The following is a 21167-nucleotide window of genomic DNA, read 5'->3' as shown; positions in this document are numbered from 1 at the left end:
AGTACTAATAAGAGCATTTCTGTTACGGAAGTGTTTTTTCCCCAAAGCATGTATAATCATAATTCATAAAATAAGCAACTGATAAAAAACCCACACTGTGATACAGCTTTCCATATTCCTGTACAGGAAAATCAAGTCCAATTAATTTCTTCCATAATTGCAGGAAGATAAAGAAAATTATGATGTTTTCTCATATTAATAATGCTGAAATAGTGTAATGTATACTTGCAGAGGCCAGGATAATAAATGACTTAAGGAAAAGGTTTGCTTTTTTCTGGTGTTCTTAAATGCATTGGACATTGCAACAATGATTCAGGTAACCTCGGAATTCGGGATACTTGCATCCAAAAAGGATTCTACAATAGTTCTTCTTCCTATTATACAAATATCAGCTGATGAGCAATGAAGTCAGAAGCCTCTGCAGCTGTGCTTTTTGATATGAGGCTATGGTGCAGCTTTCTGGAGAGACGAGGCCAGTTTAGGAATTTGCTAATACCTGGGACTGCTGAAACTGTATGGCCAGGCTAGCCTATGGGAAAAGTGAGCCTAGAGAAAACCACGCTTAAGTTTTGATTTTTTTGGTCATACAGAAAAGACAGCAAGGCAGAGCTAGGAAGTGAAAACCTTCATCTGAAGCACATTTTGAATTACTACTGATGCCACTCAATTCTGTTAGAGATTTAAAAAGTCTTGCTCTGAGCTAAATTGCTCTAACAGTGAAACACGTGAAAACACACTCTTCAGATTCTGAGACCATGTGCTTCTCTTGAAGTGCTGCTTTGTTGTCCTATCACCAATCTTATCTCCTGTCTGTTTTGTAACCAGCAGCTAAGAAGAAAGAAAACCCCAGTATTTTTCAGACGCTTTAGGGAATACAGAAAGTTCATGAAAGGAGGGAGAGGCTGTAGAGCTTGGAAATTAAAGATGATGTTTTATGAGCTCAAGCAGTGGCTCTAAGGAATGTCTCCACTAAGAAAGTTGCCATAATACTGCTTCCTCACTTTCCCCCTGCAAATGTAGATGCCAGCGATCAAAGTGCTGGGAAGCATCAGAAATAGAGACAATGGCGTGTGATAGGGTGAGTGAACTCCAGAACAGGAAGCTATTTTTACCTGTAACATAAGACAGGTTATCACTGTTATAACTAATTTACTGGGTTTTATCGTCTGTCTTCATGCACAAGAATAGCAGTGAATAATGAAACATATGGTACATGTGATAATGAAACATCACAAGCAAGTATATCCCTACTACTTGAGCAGCAGATCACTTCTCTCTCTAATGAATATAAATGTTAAACTTCTTTTGAAACCCTTCATAGCTAATTTAATCTTCATTTACATTTCTAAAAAAGAAAAAATTATCCTTGTGGCAAAACCAAAACAGTCACTTCCCTTTTTTTTGCCTTTTTTCCCCCTAGGACTGAATATTTTATTCTGGAAATTTCTGATTGTTTCAGTAGAGTGACATGTCTTAAAGCTACCAAGTATTACAGCTACTGCAGTATTCTGGCAAGCATTTAATCGTGAGCACTAAACAGGAATTAAAAAACCTGTGGATTTTCAACAAGGAGAAGAAACGAGGAGAAAAACTGAAAGTCTGTGAAAAACTGGCTGCATATTTACAGTGAAATATGGCAGGAATAAATGTGATTAATTTCTAAGCTACAGTCACAGAGATCAAATATTTAGCAGGGAATAAAAAAAATCCATCTCTACACAGTTAATGAGTTCATATCTGGAACAACAGTTTCAGAGCCACAGAAATCTGGCACTAATTGGAGACTGTAACAAAATCAGGTAAGAGGATGGAGGCGTGAATTTGCAAGGCAAATCTTGCCACCAAATTCTATTTGCTTTAATCACTCAAGCGGTTCTAGTGAAGTAAATGGGATAACTTAGATGAATAATGTGATCAGGACTTGTCTTAGATAAACTTGGTATGTGTTGCAGATTTAAAAGATGACTACATAATAGACTAGGGGCTACATAATAGATAAGAAGAATATCTACATATTAGATAAGGAGAAAAGTAACCCTGTAATCCGTAGTTTACTGTTCATGCTTGCTCTTAGGTCTCTAATAAGTAAGTATTGGCTTAAGGTCTGAAAGCATGAAGTTTTATGTCACTTCCCATTTTTTTTTTTCCATTATGTCTGTGAATGTTCCTATTATCAACAGTAATGTCTTTTTCTATCATGTCCAGTTCTTGGCCCTAGCAGTTGTACATACCATGCATTATATATGGGAAGAAACATTTCATTTTTCTAACAGAAAATGGAGTTTTCATTTGTCATCCCCTACCTACGCTGATGGACAGGAGCTCCTGTCAGCTTTACATCATTTGGTACCCTGCAACTTTTATTTGCCTTAGTGGTTATTAGTTCAAAGTGAGCACATAAACCCCCCTCAGCGCTGTTTCATGTCTTCCCCATTTCTTGGGCCACCCTCCTACAAAATCCAGAGCTGTGGTGGGTTTTGCTGTCCCTGCAGGGGAGGCTGGTGCTGGGCCATGCAGCCCTGGGGTGCTAAGAGCTGGAGAACAACAGTGCCTGAGTAACTTCATCCAGGGAACTGGTGTTAAAAGCTGAACTAGGAAAAAGAAATCTGGGGTGGAGGATCCTTGTCTTCAGCCACAGCAGTACAAGCTGGGTGTCAGAGGCAGCAAAACATCTGGGGATGAAACACAGCGTGAGGACAGGGGTGTGCAAAAGCAGAGCACCAGGAGGGCAGAGCTGTCACAGTGTGACTTCAGCCTGATTTAAAGTGTGGCCTTCAGCAGGAGCAGACATGCTTCATGTTTTGACATATATCAATCCTGGATTGATAACAATTCTGTTGTTTCTGTGGCTCACAGAAGATGACCAAAGATTTCTGATTTCTTTCATTTCCTTAGTAGTTTTAGTGTGCATATGCTGGGCACTCCTGATACTTCTCTCACCAGTCCTGCTGCTGAGGAATGAGGCTCAAGCAAAGTAAAAGCAACAGCCTTCTGCCACACTGTTAATTAATTTGTAAAATCTAAAGCTGCTCTGAAATGCAAAGAAAAAGAAAGTAGATGGCACAAGAGGTAAATTTATCCTTATAATGTTTAAGCTAAACACAGAAGGAATTATGAAAAAGAAACAAATTTTCCTTCCAGTTCTATTCGAAGGCTATCTTAATATAGAAAGCTGAATTTATTTTTTGCCTTTTTTAATAAAGTGGGGAAAATATTTTTTTGAGCTTATACGATAGTCTGTCTCCATCTGTTAGCTTATGATCATCAACCAAAAATGATAAAAATAGTAAAAAACCTCTTCTAATTCTAAACTATACGAGTTCTAAACCATTTTAATCAAAGTATTAACTGTTCAGGTACTTGCCCCACTTCAACATAAATGTGCAATTGGCTCGACTGGATTTCCCTTTGAGGAGGAAGAGAAATGGAGAGAAACCAAAATGGTTCTGTGCTCTTCATAGTGGGTTAGATTAAATGATGATGAAAACCAGGTACAAATTGTTCAGGAGAAAGGAGCAGGTAGCAATGCAGCATAACATGCATTAATTTGTCACTCAGGCAGTAAAAAGTGTAACACATCAATTTGTTTTTGTAAGGATCACTGCCTTTATGTAAAGACTGCAGTGCCTGTTTATGCCAGGTCCAGTTATTTTTTCCTAACACAACTTATATTTGATAACTGCCAGATGACTGTCACATATGCAAGTTTGCCTGTCAGTGCTGAATTTAGCACAGAGATGGCTACAAGTGACCTGTTCTGTAAAATGCATTAATTTGTCTTATGTGCTTTGTGATCCCAGTCGGGAAGCGCCAGTCAGAACCAGGCATTATGGCAATACTGCAGAGTAACCAGGAAAACAGTCCCAGCACTGGAGAACTGGCAATTCGGTGGTTTGGATATATACAATAAAAATCCAAGGAAAGTGTTCTTGTAATTCATAAGTAACAGATTTTTTTTTTTTTTACTTTAATTAATATACCTGGAAGTAGACTAGCCCTCTTAATCTATACTGCATTTAACTAAACTTGCTTAAGGTTACTGTTGCTACAGCCATAGAAATCAGTTACCCTGCCCATATTTCAGTGCCAACACAGTTCATACAAGAAATAAAATGACTAAAATAATTCCATTTAGATATGACTTCAGGTTATCCATAGAGATTCACAGAGAAAAGGCAGAAAGAGAAATGTGATGTATTTGATGAAATATCAGTGGCCGTAGGTGACATTCTGAACACCTTTCAAAAGGCAGCCTTTTCATAAATCACTGCTGTCAGTCCATTTGCAAGATAGAGTCATCTGAGGGGTTCTTACAAATCAGTGTAACCACTAAGCACTTAGTCAAAATGGCATTATTTAGGTTGAGGTCACAAAGTTAACTGGATGATGAATTTACATAAGAGCACCACCAATTAAAGAAAACAGTTGTCCCTTATGACACACGGCAGGAGTAAACTGGATTTTCTGTTTTGTAAGGAGGTTTATTCAGAAGGAGGATAATTACTCTGCTGGGAGTGTGGAGCTGCCCTGGAGGCAGAGCTCCCAGGGGTATGTTGCTGCAGGCAGACAAGGTTTCTCTGCGTAACCACAGCGCCAAGAGAAACACGGTGCAGGCTCCCAGGCTGATGCTGGATCTTCTGCTTTGCACAGGGAAGGTGAATGCTAGCCTTGAAACCATTTCAGGAGAGGAGAAACAGGCTTTCTCATAATGAAAGGCTACAGTTAAATCTAATCCTGTATGAAAAGACCACTCAGTTATTGGTATAGTCTTTTGACCATCATGCATACTGTTCTAGCCAAAGGTTTCTACATGGCTGTCCTTGAAATGCCCTGAAATCTCTTCACTATGTTCCATCGTGGTCACCAGGACCTCTGAGCTACACTTCAAGTAAAAATGTATGTATGGACGTGTAACAGTTACTTCTTGAAACAAAGAATGATGAACAGTAAAAGACCATTAAGAAGCCAAAGGAGACTTTTGAGGAAAAAAATCTCAGCCACTCAAGGAATTTCTATTTCCCACAAAAAGAACGAACTCTTTGATGATTTTTCTACCAAGCCATGGATGTCAAAAATAGGAATACAAGTCTCTATTTAACACAGAAGATGCTGGGACACATCTTTTTACATATGCCTCTTGTCAACTTCCATTATACACTGGTCTCCAATGCCAAACAAAACTAAAAGGAGACTGTAGGATCAAACAGGCCAGTTCAATTTTTACAAAGCAAATCTGACTTTTAATAAAGTCAAATTTTGAAGTATTAGAAAGGAGGTTCCTTCCTGGACCAGTAATTTAAAGTTCAGTCATAATAAGATGACTTAGAAAAGCTTAGTTTTGGCATGTATAGATTCTGGCTGCTTAACTAAGAAAAAGTGATCAGCTAGAATGAGGGGAAAAGGTTAAGGAAAATTAGTCTGTTCGGATCCAAGTCTGCTGTTTTCGATGTGTGCCATCAGTGGCCACCTCAAAGACCTACATCTGTGATTTGGGGTTTACTTTCTCTTTTCAATGCTGGAGCAGTGTGTGCTCAGGCTCTGCACGGAAAAAAGCGTTTTGCTCCGTGTCCAGACCCTAGGCAGTGCTAACTGAATGTAAATTCAAGTCCTTCAAAGTACTTCACAAACACACCCTCTTTGCACTTCAATTGAAACATTGGCTGTATGTGAGCATAGGGTAGGCGAGGAAGTCACATTGTGCTTTCCTACGGTCTGGCCTCTCGCAGCCCTTTTCTTTGCTGCTCCCTGCATAGGCCCACACCTCCGCTTGCTGCCCTGCTAGTGAAAGATCCTGTCATTTCTGAGGGCTTTCCATGTTGAAGAGTTTCTCCATTTGTAAGGTTATGAGAGTGGTTTTTCGTACTGTAAGAGTACTCAAACATCGCAAAAACAGTCATTAAAACTTACCAATGTCATACTGTGTTTGCAATTCAAGAGAGAATTTTAATTAAGCTAATGCTTTTACTCGAATCCTGGACAGACTTCCCTCAAACATAATGAGATACATTAGCTATTAACATATCTTCCTGCTTCTTCCCTTTTCTCATTGAGCCCTCCACAACGAATCCTAGCTGGTAAAGGGAGCGGGTAGTTAGTTTCTCAGTAGAGTCTTTCTGAGCTTGGACATCCATGAAAAGAACCCTGTTTCTTGCTCTCCAGATTAAGCAGTAAGAAACGGTGATACATTCACAGTGATATTTTTGTAAGGTATTTTCTTGGAAAGACTGCTTACATGCAGGTGAGTTTTATCAGCACAGTCTATATCACAGGTCCTCAAACTACGGCCTATGGGCCGGATAAGGCCCCCCAGGGTCCTCAATCCAGCCCCCGGTATTTACAGACCCCCCCGCCAGGGGTTGGGGGGGAAACCAAGCAGCCGCAGACGACTGCCTGCCACTTCATCCGCACGCCGGCCCCCTGGTTAAAAAGTTTGAGGACCCCTCGTCTATATGATGGGCTGCATTTTATTTAAACCACATAACCCAAAGCATTTTCTGTGTGGCAGGTATCTATAACTTCCTAATCTTTTTTCCTGATGGGTCATTTTACATGTACTATGTTTAGGTAAACCTGGATATTTGTTACACCCCAAAGTCAGATGTTAATTGATGGTCTTATGTTGCCATAGCCCATGGGGGCAAAATGCTGCATGTATCCTGTGCCAGTTTTTTAAGCAGGGTCTTTTAGTAACAATGAATTATACCATACCTTCAAGACAGTATTTCAGAACTATACATGGGAATCCATCTCACCTCATGTTAGCCACTTAAAAAACAGTCATCCAAGTCTACGTGAGTTGCCTGATCTCTTTTAGAATTACTGGGAGAAAAATAAGCAATTCTGGGGGCAATTCTTACCCATCTTAGATGCTCATTTTACCACAAAATGAATCATCCTATGCAGGTGCCTACTTTTCTCCATCAATCGTAACAAAAATCAAGGACAACCAGCTTAGAACAGGACATCTAATTTTGAAATGCCTACAGAGGTCAGATAAACTCCAACCAAAAGCTTTGCCCTTGTGACAGCACTGGTAGGACTCTGGTATGCATTGGGACATAACCTCTCCTGTCTTCCATTACCTGTGTTCAATGAAAAGGTGGGAGCTTCATCTCCTTTGCTCCACACCCCCTGTGAGCTGGCTGTTAAAGCAAGCCTGAGTGGAATTTGCTTGCATTAATGATGGAATCTTAATTTCCTGCTCCTTGATCCCTTCTGCTCGAGCCACTACATAGCAGCTAGTAATAGCTTTGCCCAAGGTCTTTTTGTAGCTCCACAGAGGTATTAAAAGCAAACCCTCAGTATTTCTGTAGCTTTAAATTGACTGCACAGTTTTAGGCACTGGACTAGACTGTACTGTTAATCTCACTGACGACGTAGATACTGAAGTCAGTGGAGTCAGACCAGTTCACACAAACTCAGGATCTGGACCATTATCATAACATAGGCAAAATTTGTGCTTCTTATATTTGCCTTTTTAAAACCTTTTTCAAAATATGTCACTGTAGACAGTGCTATCATATGAATCCCATATAAAATGCTATTTTTTAAGCAGCATCTGTTTCTGACATCTCACTGCTAAAGAGAATCTCTATAGCACTTGTGAAAAAAGACTGAAATCATTAGCATGGCACATAACCTCAATCAGAATTTAGTGGGGTAAGGCAAAATGACTGGAGGAGTTGTTTTTCTTTAAAAAAATCTCTGTGTGCATCAGGTTAGATGAAATATTCAGAGTAGATCAATTTAGCCTTAAGTTCTGTACATCTATCTGATTTTGTACAGAAAACTAACAATTAAGTGCAGATGCGACCACTAAATTTGGAAAAAAATGGAGTCTTAAGTATACAGTACAATCTCCCAGGAGGAGAACAGTATAAAAGGAATTACTGTAATCAAGTCATTCAGTGCGTAAGTTGTTACCTCCATATTGAGGAAACTTAGGTCTGTAGGCAGCCCATGTTACGTAAACGATAAAATCTGTTTTGACAGTGTAATTAATGTTAGTCTCAAAACAGAAATGCAAATCAAACAAGACATCAAGATCAGGAACTGTAAGCCTTTGCCAAAGTTAAGAGACATGTGGGCAACACAAACCTCATGGATTGCTGATGGACTAGTTACAAAGGGTTCTATTTTAGATCAGTTAATTAGTGAGAAATTATAGCCTAACCAGCATCCTGTCGATGGTATGGCGAAGTGCTGACAGCTGTATTGCTCTTCTAAATAGCTCCTATGTGCCTCCAGAATACTGAAGTTGCATTAAAAAAATGCCATCTCAGTTTTTTGGTTGCAGGAAGGAAAAAGGTACCTTTAACTATACTCTATTTTATTTACAGAATGTAGGTGCAGCTTTTCAGGTGTAAAGGTTACATTTTTCACATCATCAAAACAGAAAGAGACAAAGAGAAAAAATTGCTCCAAAAGCTGAAAGTCACTCTTACTGGGCTACTCTTTTCACATTGAAATAAACCAGAAAATTTGAAAACGTTTTTCAATAGATTCAAACCAATATTGCTGTAATTCTGTACTTAAAAAAAAAAAAACACAAAAAACCAATTGCCTTGAACTCCCACATACCTTTGTCAGTCAAGTCAAATAATTTCCATCAGCCTCCTAAACCCACTTATGGTCATATTATGTAGGCTTATCATTGGTTTTGTTGGTATATTTTCTATTCTTATTCTTACAGTAACTATGTGCAGCTTGTGATTTTCTTTAACAGAGAGTAAGGAATTCTAAACTGAATGGGATGAGAAAAACCGTTTGCTTACTTAATCTTAAGGAAGTGTTGCACAGTAGAATAATTTTAACAGTGCATTATGATAATGGCCCTACATTATAGAATGTAAGTGATTACAATATATTTTAATTAAAGATAATTTAATACCTTTAAATCATTCTTTTAATCCACAGAGAGCTGAAGTCCGGACACAATCTGAGAGTGCACTTTTGAGATTGGCAACAATACAGGCAATAGTCAAATCAAGAAATCATTTTACCCAAGATGCAGATGGAGTTACTATCAGTGTCAAAACCAGTGCTCAGAACGCTACTTGCAGGCTGCCAACCCTGTATTTAAGTGCAGCAAATGATGCTCCTGACCCAGTAAAAGCACGGCCTTCTCAGTTATCCTTGCTTTCAGTGCGACTAGGATTTAATCTTTGGTTTCATCCTATAATGCAGTTTGAATAGGCTCGACTTTTATGTCAGATTTATAAAAGTTAGGTAGCTATACTGTGCTATCATTGTAGGCAACAAATAGGGACATCCAGAGGGCAACTTCTTTCATAGCAGATACCAATCCTAAAGAAGATAAATCACATTTCATTGACTATAATAGGACATTAATGTGACTGCCTTTGACAGCTACATTTTAGATATATGTATTAGGTGAGATGAATTTTTATGACTGAAATCTTTGGGGATTTTTTTGGGGTTTTTTTTGTTGGTTTTTTTTTTTTTTTTGTGTGCGTGTTTGGGGGAAGGAGGAAAAGAGTGGAAATATATGTATTTTTCTGGAGACAGAACTATCCCAAAGGATCAAGAAATGCATATAAAAATCATGACTCATTGATAGGTCCTTGATATTCCGTTCTCAGTCTCGGAAAGCCAAGAGATAGGTTACTCAGTTCAAACTCAGTATCTTCCCTAACCCTGTTTGGTTGTCCTCTAGCTGTCCTTGAAGAGTAGCAATGAGTTACTTGCTTGTTCTGATATTTGTGGTTTCGAGTGTGTGTATTTTAATGGACTATATTGTGAGGGTAAACTTTGGCCTTACAGTGAGTACAGAGTTTGCTAGTAAGCATTGGAATGCTGTTAGGTATGTGTAAGACACCTTGCTGTAGGTAGGGGTTTCTTAATTCTGTGTTGGTACACAGTAGGATCCATACACTGTATTCAGTCTGAGTCAAACCCACCTAAAACATCAGTATCTAATGCCTTTCCAGAGATCCTAGGCCCTCCTGCCTAGCTTACAGGTGCTTGCCCAGAAAGATGCAATTCTCTGGTAGGTCCCATGTGGATGTCTCAAATGGTACCAGCCAATTATCTTTGAACTAATCTGAATTTATTGTCATGGGAACTTAGACAACTAGTTTGCACGAAAGCATCTATGTTTAGACAACAATCCGGATGCAAAATCCACACCGCTCAACTAACTTGTCAGGCCAAAGGCTAATTCCCTCTGGTTATGCCCTAGGAATCTTTATTTTATTTTAGTATCTTTATTTTCTCTGATCCTCTGTAAAAAAATCTTTCAAGTACATTTTAAGTATAAGGTTTACCAATTACCCCCTGGGGTAGATCCAAGTCTGAATAAAATTCCTGACACAGAAGTGGAGACTTACATTCAAGCTTATCTTGATGAAACTCCATTTTAGGGAACTGAAAATAGTGGATGGGAGTTGCTGAGAGGCTGCAGAGATGCGCAAGCATCCCAACAGGTTTTTTTATATTAACAAAAAAGAGAATTTGCTGGAAGTAAAACTAAAGGTAACTATAAAAGGTTTTCTTGAACTACTGTGCCTCTCCACTGAAACATAGATATGGCTTTATTTAAATAGTGGAGAACTTTGTCTCTGCCTTCAGGTGCCTCCGTTACTGGGAAGGATTTGGGTGGCAGCTTCCCACTACCATTCTGTTCTCCTGGAAAAGGCGATTTTGCAAGTTAAAAATAATGTTCCTCAGGAGAAGTACATTTGTAAGTGGCAAACATTAATCAAAACGTCCTCGCCACGAGGCAGAACACAGTGAAAGCACCTGAACTGGCCTCCTTAAGTGTCTGATAATACATTTTTGGAAATAGCTTTACCGGCCAATGGACATTCTGGAAGTGGAAGGGTCCCTATAGAAGCGAGACCTGACTTGCCATAAAGGAGTTTATAGTTATTCTGAAGTGCAGCTCTCTTTCTTCACACGTAGCCTCAGCTGGCCCTTGTGCCCTTGCTAGGACCCATGGGAGAGGAATTCCCCTGTGGCTGCATGCATTACAAATAAATAAATATAATGCATCAATTATTGTAAAGGAGCCACAGCAGAACACAACTCACACCCCTGTTGTACTGAAAGCATAACAAAGCTGAGGGCCAATTTGTCAGCAAGCAAAACTGGGTCAACTTTAACAGAGTTATGCTTAGTTACATTAACTAATGGACTGAGGCCCTGATGGATGAAATATTACATGTGAGCTAGTAAAAATTAGTGTCAGAATGCAATCAAAATGATGTCTGTATACCCAGCACAGCAAGCATTGTAGTTCCAGTGCACATCTCATCATTATGGCTCCTGACATACATGCCTTCAACAAAACCCAGGACTGAATATATGCAGAGCTTCTGAGAATACTCCTTAAAGGTTTTTTCATTCATGGAGGAACACAGAAGGAGAAGCACCGGCAGGAGAGGGGTCCTGCTTTCTTACTACAAGGAAACATGATGAACTGGTGCTTCTAGGCTCACCCACCCTGTGAGCTTCCCCCAGCTGCACAGACACACCTGAGGACAAAAACCTCTGGCACCCTCAAGCTGAACAGCTGGGCTGAGATTTACCTCTGTCACTGTTACAGTCTATCATGTCAACAAGGCTTCAAACACTGCCCAGTGAATCACCTTCCTTGCATAATTTTTTTTCCTTATACATACTTGTTTGGTTGTTGTATTATTTTTTTTCTCTGCATAACATGCTACAGAAAATGAAGCTGAGAAAACTGTGAAAACTGATCCCACAGAACAGCTTTGAAGCCAAATTCTGTCAGGGGATGGAGCAGGGGTGTCCTTTTTAATAAAGAAAGAAGCAGCTGTCTGGCAAATCTAATAGGTTACAGAGGAATTATGTCAAGCGCAGAACAGCAGGAGCAAGGGAGAAACACTCATTACACATTTTTTAAACTAACCATAGATGGAGGGCAGTGACTTCATTTTTTATCTTTGCCTCTGCAGATCATCTGTACCAAGGAGAATGAAAATTATGAAAAGCTCCTGGCTACCGCTCCCACTGTTTTCATGCCTCATCAGCCTAAAGAGGCCAGGCAGCCCTGATTAGCACAGCTTTACTCTGTCTCAGGGAATCCCAGACTTACGAACAGTTGCAATGCCCCCTTGGCCATCCTCTATTGAACTCTTTGAACCAAAGGGCCTGTGTCACCTTCATCCTGGTGACTCCCTGGGCCACTTCCACCATGTAGAACAGCTATTAAACAGCAGTGTCCACATAGCAGCAGAACTTCAATATATTTAAAAGAATTAAAGACTAATTATCCCCCCTTTATAAGCCCAGAGCAATGAAAAATGTGTATCCAAGTGTAGAACTGGGCTTATCGTTTGTTAGTGTAAGATTTATTCTCACAGTATAGGCACACCAAGTTGGCACAGCATCAACATATTAACTCAAGTTCCCCAAGTGCTCCCACAGATATATGGTATGCTGCCTGCAGAGAGTCAGAATGCCAGATAATTCCATGGGGCCCCAACAGTAATTAAGCAAAGTCAACAGGCAAATTATAAGTGAGAAAACAGCCTTCTATATCTTATTTGGACTTAAGGTTTTGTGGTTTTAAACATGCCTGTTGTGGATATCACTGCTAGCTGTTACTTAGTAATGGATACCAGTAAAAACCTCTAAGACTCAGCATTTATATCTATAGAGAGAACAGAAACTGTGGAAATGTTACTTCATGCATATGTTTTTCCCTATTTGGCTGGGTTTTCTTAGCCACAGCGTGTTGGATTAAGATCCAAGCAGCCACCTGCATGAAGTATCTTATCCTTGAGGAAATAAAAAAAAAAAGTAATGCATTTATTGATCATAAAATATTTTTCTTTTAGGAACTGAGGAGTGTGTTTTCCCAATTTTTATGTTTATAAACAATTATAAATCCCCTCTGAGCCTTCTCTTCCGCAGGCTGAAGAGTCCCACCTCTCTTATCCTTTCCTCATGGGAGAGATGCTTGAGACCCTTTGTCTTCTTAGTGATCCTTCAGTGAACTCCATTAGCTTCATATGTAGTAGCACCAAACTTTTGCCTGCCCTGGTATCCTCATATCTTTGGGAAAAAAAAAAAAACCACAACAAAACCAAGCCCAAAAGGAATAACTACTTTCATTAGGGTTCAGACAGCAACCAGAGAATCAGTCCTTTCGGGGTCTGCAGGGGTAGCTGTGCTATGGAACAGTACAACTTCTCAATCAAATACCATATTTTCATGCCTTTATGTTTGTAGGTACATGACCATGCAATCTATTTACTGGCAATGAGAGTTTTGTTGCTAAATGTCAAATGTGCACTAAAAATTCACCCTACGTAGCCCCTTGTTTAAAAAATGGAAATCTGGAAATAGCTTTAAGTCAGGAGAAAGGAAACCTGCAATTTCTCAGGCATTCTGTGGAATCGTATGAGCTGTAATTGAAAACTCCCTCATGCAATGTGACCTTGTCTGAATTAATTGGTTTTGGAATTACTGCTCAATAGTTCAGCAAATGTGGAATTCTCCGAGTTTACTCCTTGCCAAGCAGAGTCCTACTGGCTGAGAAAAGTAAAATGGACAAAAGACAGTTCTCTACTTATCACCTTTTTCAGTGGACTCTTCCATACACATGAATTTAGTAAAGCTACCTACTATGAATTAGATAAAAGGAAGTACATATACAACCGATCTGACAGGTTTGCATTTTGCTGTTTTCTAGAAAAATGAAGTCACTGTAATACAGTGTACTGGTCACTTAAGGCGAGTAACTATATCCCCTGAAACCAGCAGTGCTTCTCCAAATATTGACTGGAAATCCATGAAGCAGGAGAAGTGATCTTGGACTGACACCTAAGATAGGATAACAACCCAGGATGCTTTTATGTACCATGACCCAATCCCCATTTTGCTGAAGTCCGTAGCTAGGTAGATTTTTTTGTCATTAAACCTTTCATGAAAACATACAGTTGTAGCCAAAAAACAGGTTAGAGGAAAATGCAAAGTAGTTTTAAGAAACTGAAAAAGATGTTCCCTTTTATTTATCAGACTAAAAGCTGAAGAACTTAACTGAGGCAACTTGTCACAGCACTCTCCAAACTACCACACTGTGACAAGGTCTTTTACCATCTCATACCAGCATACTCTTCATGCCAATCCCTCTGCTGCCTTCTCCTCATCTCACCTCATGCGGGGCATGTGTTCTCTCTTATCTTGCTTCTTCCTCTCTCTGCTTCTTCCTTGGCTGCTCTCTCTTCATTGGCTCTCTACCCCTTACCAGAACCAGCCTCAGCTGCACCTTATCTACATCGGCCAACACCCCTAAAGCCAGCCCACAGTTGCATTTATCAATGCCAATTAACCCAACTTCATTCCTCTACAGCCACTCAGTCAGTGCTAGTTGCTGGAGAAGGATTTCCTACCTCTGACCAGAGTGCTTCAGTTCCTCCTTATACAATATTTAGTCTTTTCTGCTTCAGCAGTTTCAATTTGCATATAAAAGCAATATTCACTGAGCAGATATCCCACCTGATGGGTGAGTGTCCTGAGCAGCAGGCTAGAGTGGTAGTGTCTCTCTCAGTAAAGGTGAAAGTGGTTTATACAATGTGTAATAATGCCATCAGGAGAAACTGAGTGTGCCCCCCACATCTGAAAAGGTGATAACCTGGTTTTGGTTATCCTGGATGGCCAAAGGTGCAAATATCAAATCACTCTCTGTCTCAGAACATGGATTTTAACATGTCCTTTTGCTTCACAGGAGATCATCCTAACTGCTACCTGCAGTATCATTGCAACCCAGTAATATTTCTGCATTCACGGTAAAACCAAACAACATCAGCAGGAGAGAAAAAAAAAAACCCTGTGAGGAACTATAACACATGGAATAAGACATATAGAGTACATCTAACAAAAATAAGTTGGCTTTCTCAGGCAAAGGGCTAACAAGGGAGAGAGTGGTTAATATCTTCCAGACCTCCTCATTGGTTACGTTTTCATAGCACAACCCAGCGTTGTACCAGGGTATTTAAATTAATTTTCAGTAAGACAACCTAGGTATTGCATGTGGGATGATGTGTTACTGCAGCACTGCTCCCAGCCTAGCGTGCTCTGCTTCCCAACAGGGCTACACAGCCAGGGCTCACTACGCACTGAGCTGATGGTGCCACGGCTCTGCTACTTCAGGTAGCTTGCACACCTCCCCGCAGCACTCTGCCACACTACTCAGACTTCACCGGAAAGAAGCCTTCCAAGTGAACACAATAGGGAACCGAGCTGGTCCCACCTGGAAAAGCGACCCAGATTTTGTGAACTCTTCCTGAAAAGCAAAGCATTGCTTGCAAGAGTAGCAAAGATGTAAGGCAGTAATACTTAGGATGACTGCTGCACTCTGTGACTTCCCATTCAGGAAATTACATGTTGTCTGTGATGGAGGGGCAAGGTGGGAGGCAGCAGCAGCTGGAGCTGTATTTTCTCAGCTGTGCATCTGACAGCTGCAACTGGATACAGTTCAGAGACAGAAAGCATATGCTGTCATTCAGGGCTTTTAACATGAAGTACTTTCTACTGGGTTCATTATCTCTTTACAAAATGAAACAGGATGGCTAGAAATGCCATAACCACAATAAAATATGAGTATTAGCAGGGGTCACACAGAGTCCAGGTCTAGCTACAGTGTGTGCGCAAGGCTGGCTGCCTCCTCTGCATTGTCATTTGTCTCATTCATTTACACCTGGGGCAACAGGTAGTGCCCTTTATCTTGTCACACAGACTCCATCAGAGGTGGAGAAGTCTGGCTTCAAAAATAATTAAGGTAATAATTAAGCTGTGTGGGTCTGTGTAAAAGTTATGTGTTTATTAGTACCATAGATATTACCAATGAACCTACTGGGCTTTCTCTGTAAAGTTGTATACATTTAAAAAGAGCTAGTTAGCTCTTATCCCATCGATTAGAAAACCCTGTTTACATTCTCCATTAATAATGTCTCACATAATATTCATCATAGCTGCAAACTTCTTACCTTCTGAAAGGTGCTAATGCATCTAGGAACTTTTTAGGAAAATGCATGCTGTAAATATATATTCCATACTTCTGTAATTGAAATCATAGATCAAATATTGCAGTTTTAATTTTTGATTTACATTTTTAGTTACATGAATTAATTTTTAGCTAAGCCTGTGTGTTATGATTTAATTGCTTTACAACATCGATAAGAGGCAGTCATGACCTATATTACTAAAATTTCAAGTAATAATTAAATTGCAATGCCTATTAATTTTCTAAGAAATTGCTTTAGTTTCTTTGCCAAGAAGAGTTTGCTACATCAGAAGCTAAAAAGGAATTAATGTAATGTAATTTTCCTAAGAATTCAAAAGACTGAATTTGAACTGAAGGCTGATGTGAAACTTTGACCTTTTTGACGTTTATTTGAATGAAGCCCATATAAATGTCAAATATCTGCCAACACCATTTTCACATTCCAGGCAACTGCTTCTTTTGCAGTTTTTAGAGAGGACTGAAGAAGTAAGATTATTTTTTTTTTTTTAATCGTAGTAATGATAGGAAATGAAGCATCTCCCTCCAAAGTGACAGGGCCTGAAGAGAGAAATAGGGAAGATTTACCCCTAGGGGTTTTAAAAATGAGAACTTATTTGGCAACTGAAATTTTCAACTAATAAGGAATTACATAATCCTTAGTATTCTTTAAATCAGATAAATATTACTAATTTGAATATTTACCCTACAGAGAAGCTGAGGAAAAACTTGATCAGTGGTACAGAGAAAGTATTTTGAATATAGAACCACACTCAGAACTGTATATAGTCCATAGGCTTGGAAACAGTTTTGGCTCAGAAAAACATCTCAAATAAACTTTTTACTCCACAATGTCAATATCACCTCCCTACAACAAAGCAGAAAGATTACATATTTGGGCAAGAATATCTATCTGACGTATAATTTCTGAGATGAGGGAGAAGCCTCGCGTGAAACGTAGGTTAAAGTTTTAAAACCCACAGTATTTAATCAGCAGAGTGCTAGTCAATGCAAAACATTTTTCATAAGTATGAAAACACTGGGATACAAACATATTTACTGCCTAATCTGGTTATTTTCCCAAACACATTCTATTATTCAGCTTTGTTGCTTGAGAGAAAATAAAATAAATTCCTCCAGAGAGAATTCTGGGCTTATTTAACATACAAACTCAAGACAGCTTAGGCTAAAACCAACCAACTTAGTAGTTGTGTCTTTTGCCTTGGAAGGTTTCTTCATAATAATCACACAGTACTACAGGACAAAGATGAAAATTAGTCTCTGGAGTAGCAATAAAATCCCATTTTATATCATGATAACATCTCTATTAAACAAAGGACAGAAATATCCCTAGATGTTACATCTAGGCATTGTAGGCCACAACTTCTGATTTTACACAAAGTTATATGTATTAATTAATATATTGTGCTTACCATAAAATAGTATTTTATGCTACTTCTGGAGTGAAAATTTATGTTATCCAACCTCAGCTTACTTCCTTTTTAAGCTCCCACTGATGTGTCAAGCAAATAATTTAAAATTTATTTTTTATGATATGTTTTGAGTTCTGTTTTTACCTTTTGTAGATGGGTAGCCTGCACTGCAATTTAGCAGTATGGGACGAGGACAATATCATAATTAGAAACTGTCATTAACATATTTGGTAACATAAAAGTGAATCTGCATCACTTAACAAAGAATACATATCTGTTACAGATTTAATTACTCTGTTATAGATTTAATTATTTAACTGCAATCTGTGCAATCTTTTCTCTACCAATACTAATCGTTAATATTCTAAAATAAATAAAGCTATCATCTTTGCTAAGCAATTAATAAGAGAAAAGAAAGTAGCCAGAAGCATGTTAAAAAGATCCTAACAGTGAATGGTATAACAATGAACGCTAATGATCACTGATTAGTAATAGCAGATGTGTGAAGCTTGCCATGATGTTTATAATTCAGTGTATTGATACAACTGGTTACACCTTTGCTAAAGGTAATTAATTAATTCCTTGTCAAGTTAATTGTCTGCAAGTGTTTAGACCAAATATTTAAAATTTTGCTTCTCTTTTTCTTTTGGTACTTTAAGGACCTAAATTAAAAAAATCGCAACTCATCTCATTTAGAAAATCAATGACTTGATGGATAAAAATATATAAATGTCTAACAATATCTAAATGATGCTTGCATTTTTATATTTGCAGCTGGATAACACTATGCATGGGAAATGGAGGTTAAAAGTCTAGGTCCATGGTATTATGCTCGCAGGATTCTCCCCAGAAGGAGCTTATTCCAAGCTGTACCCACAACAGTACAGTACTGCAAATCTAAGAATACTGGGTACTACACAGGGAAATTACTTCCAGTGTCAAACATCCTCTTACAAAGCAAGACAACATATTTTTACATGCAGAACAGTGGAAGGGTCAGTGTAGATTCGCTTACCTGTGGTTGACCTGATAGTTGAGGTGATGTTGGATGATGCCATCGCAGGTAAACATTCATCATCTTGGGAATAGCCTGCCTGAATGGCACGCAAGTAACTGTGGCTTCTTGTTCGGAAACATCCAGGGAGGTCAAGGGCATCCATTGCCTGAGCTTCAACTTCACTAAACACTGATTCACACACCGATTCAAATTGCCCATTAACCTCTGCTTCACTCATCTGAATAAACAACAACAATGCATTTGATTTTTGACTTGCTTTTTTGTGATCATCACGGCCTCAACATCTCAAATGGACACCTGTACATTGATGAAGAACTGTTTTAGCAAATAGTTAAAATGTCGTAATCCCTTCTGATCACATTCACATTTTTTCAACTTACATCAGCTGTCTATATGTATATAGTAAGTACATCACACATGCTATACAACTAATTTTACATTTTATATCTTTTGGCATATACAGAGGATTGTTAATACATGATTTAATAGTAACCAACAAGATCACTCTGTGCTGATAGAAATCCACACTCTGCCAGGATAGGGGAATTGAAATCAGCTGTACTAACAGCCTCAGAAGGTGAGGGTGGATTGCCTGGGTTCCTCACTTAACAGCAAAGTTACTACTCATGTGGCTATTTAGTGTACATGGCAGGTTTTTCTTCCTCTCACTATCAAGGGGCTCAAGGAAGTATCTCATGCTTGAAGAAGTGTAAGTTCAGAGGAAGTGATGCTTCTGAAAAGTTTGAGAAATATTGCATCTACACTTATGTCCAGTGAAGCATGTGAAAGAATAACCATTGTCTGAAATAGGGTGAAAAGTGGTCAGATGAGAAAGTAATGCTTGGCTCACCTTTAGCTGAGAAGGGCCCTAAACCACACTCCCTGGTTAACTGGGTTAGCCATTCAGCTACCGTGGGAACATGAGATGCAGCCACTACTGCTGCCTTTTCTGCAGCAGCATTATTTTAAGTCCGATACTTCTGCCACGGGCTGTGTGGAGGAGCCCTGCCTGCTGGAGCACCCGAGACGTGCCTACCTGCACTACCTGCCAGGCTGGCCCCTTGGGGGATTTCAGCACCACCCTCCAGCTCCTGCAGGACTTGGGCAGGAGCCAGCATCTACCTGCTGTCTGAAGGCTGGGCATGATGCAAACCCGTACATTTTTGGGCAGCTTTCATGCTAAACAGGGTTTAGGCAGGCTGGCCAAGCTTAGGGAACCTGGCGGTAGGGAACTGTGTATTGCAGTTTTGAAGATGAGTGCCTAAATTCTACCTTCATCATTTTTAACAGGTTCTCTGAGATCAGCCCTAACTACCCGCAAATGTACCTGGATAATTCAAAATTGTGTTTATACAAAATCAGATAGGAAGCTAACACTGATATGACCTCCTGATAATATATATTTTTTTTTTAAATGGAGAGTGCTAGAAATTAGAATCAGTCTAAATACTAAGTTAAATTTGTAGCATCACTAAACAGCAGACCCAGTTGATATTACTTTTTCTACACGGCTGCTAAGTGCATTTTTCATGATTACTGTTCCTAGTACATTACTCATTATGGAAAGAGAGTGAGCGCAAATGTTTCAAATGTTTTAGGATTTTGATTAAGTAAATGGAAATTTCATATGGAACTTCTGATGATAATGAATAACTGATATTTTAATTTCATGTAAGACATCTTGGCTACTAAATCTCTTCTGAAAGAAATTACATTACCCTTCATAAAGTTTGTTTCTAATAAAGTTAAGTAGACTAATGCAATCTAATGTAAGATTAAAACCCCCTATCTTACTCTGAAATATTTTGCATACATCATTGATCAGGAAATTTATGGTAATGTAGTCCATAAACACTAAGTCCTAACCACTTCTTTGAAACTAAGGTAATTGACAATAGAAAAATAAAAGTTTTAGAACTTAAATTAAAAATATAAACCATGGAACCCAGCATCTTTCTTGACTCCACCCCTGGACAAGAGTGAAAAAGAAGGGCCCTCACAAAAAACATAATTATTAAAAAGGCATTAAAAAATACCACAAATCATACAATCTGCTATTATGTAGATAGGGCAAGAAGGTGATGGTGTTATGGAAAAGGAACAGGAAACAGCAAAGGTTCAGAATTTGTTATTTTAAGATATTCACTGTGTGTAGTATCTATCAAATGCATTTGTTACTGGTCTGGAAACAGCTGAACTGTGAAGTAGGAATTATGTGGTTGACACAAAATCACGTAGTTTAGTGAAGACTGAAAAAGAAAGTAAGAAACTATATCCAGCAGGTTTAATTAATCTGGCCAATTGAGCAATCTACCTGCAAATAAAATCTATTATGGACATCTTTCCAGGTAATGCACATTGGAATGAAGAATTTTAACATTGCTGAAACCAATTAGTCATTATGGACAGCTCAGTGAACATCTCCATGCACAGACATGGCCAAAGAGGCAGAAGATGTTAGAATAGTTCTATATTACAGCATTGTTAGGTGACAGCCAACAGCACTTGCTTTCAATGCAGGACCTAATTCTTATGAAACTTTCTCAAAACCAGAGTGTAATAAAAATAGAAAATAAGCAAACCAGGATAATGAAAACCAATGGGAATGATGGGGACAGGTTTCACAAGGGAGCTATGAAAAATAATGAAAGGTTTGGAAAATGACTGTTTCTAAATCTGATGCGTGCTATACAAGATTACACTTAGATTAATCCCACGTAAATTA

At 38.9% G+C, this 21167-nt stretch overlaps 1 protein-coding gene across 1 annotated transcript in view; it reads right to left on the bottom strand.

The window, feature by feature from the left end:
• Positions 1 to 21167, bottom strand: part of DLGAP2 (DLG associated protein 2) — a 109552-nt gene that overhangs the window by 38904 nt on the left and 49481 nt on the right. The window contains exon 5 of the mRNA XM_037392774.1: positions 18440 to 18659. Coding sequence (XP_037248671.1) covers positions 18440 to 18659 — 220 coding nt within the window. The remainder of the gene's footprint in view (positions 1 to 18439; positions 18660 to 21167) is intronic.

Source organism: Falco rusticolus, chromosome 6 (assembly GCF_015220075.1).
Source record: "Falco rusticolus isolate bFalRus1 chromosome 6, bFalRus1.pri, whole genome shotgun sequence".
Taxonomy (NCBI): domain Eukaryota; kingdom Metazoa; phylum Chordata; class Aves; order Falconiformes; family Falconidae; genus Falco; species Falco rusticolus.
The sequence above is the reverse complement of the archived record's forward strand: the minus strand, read 5'-3'. Positions and strand labels throughout refer to the sequence as shown.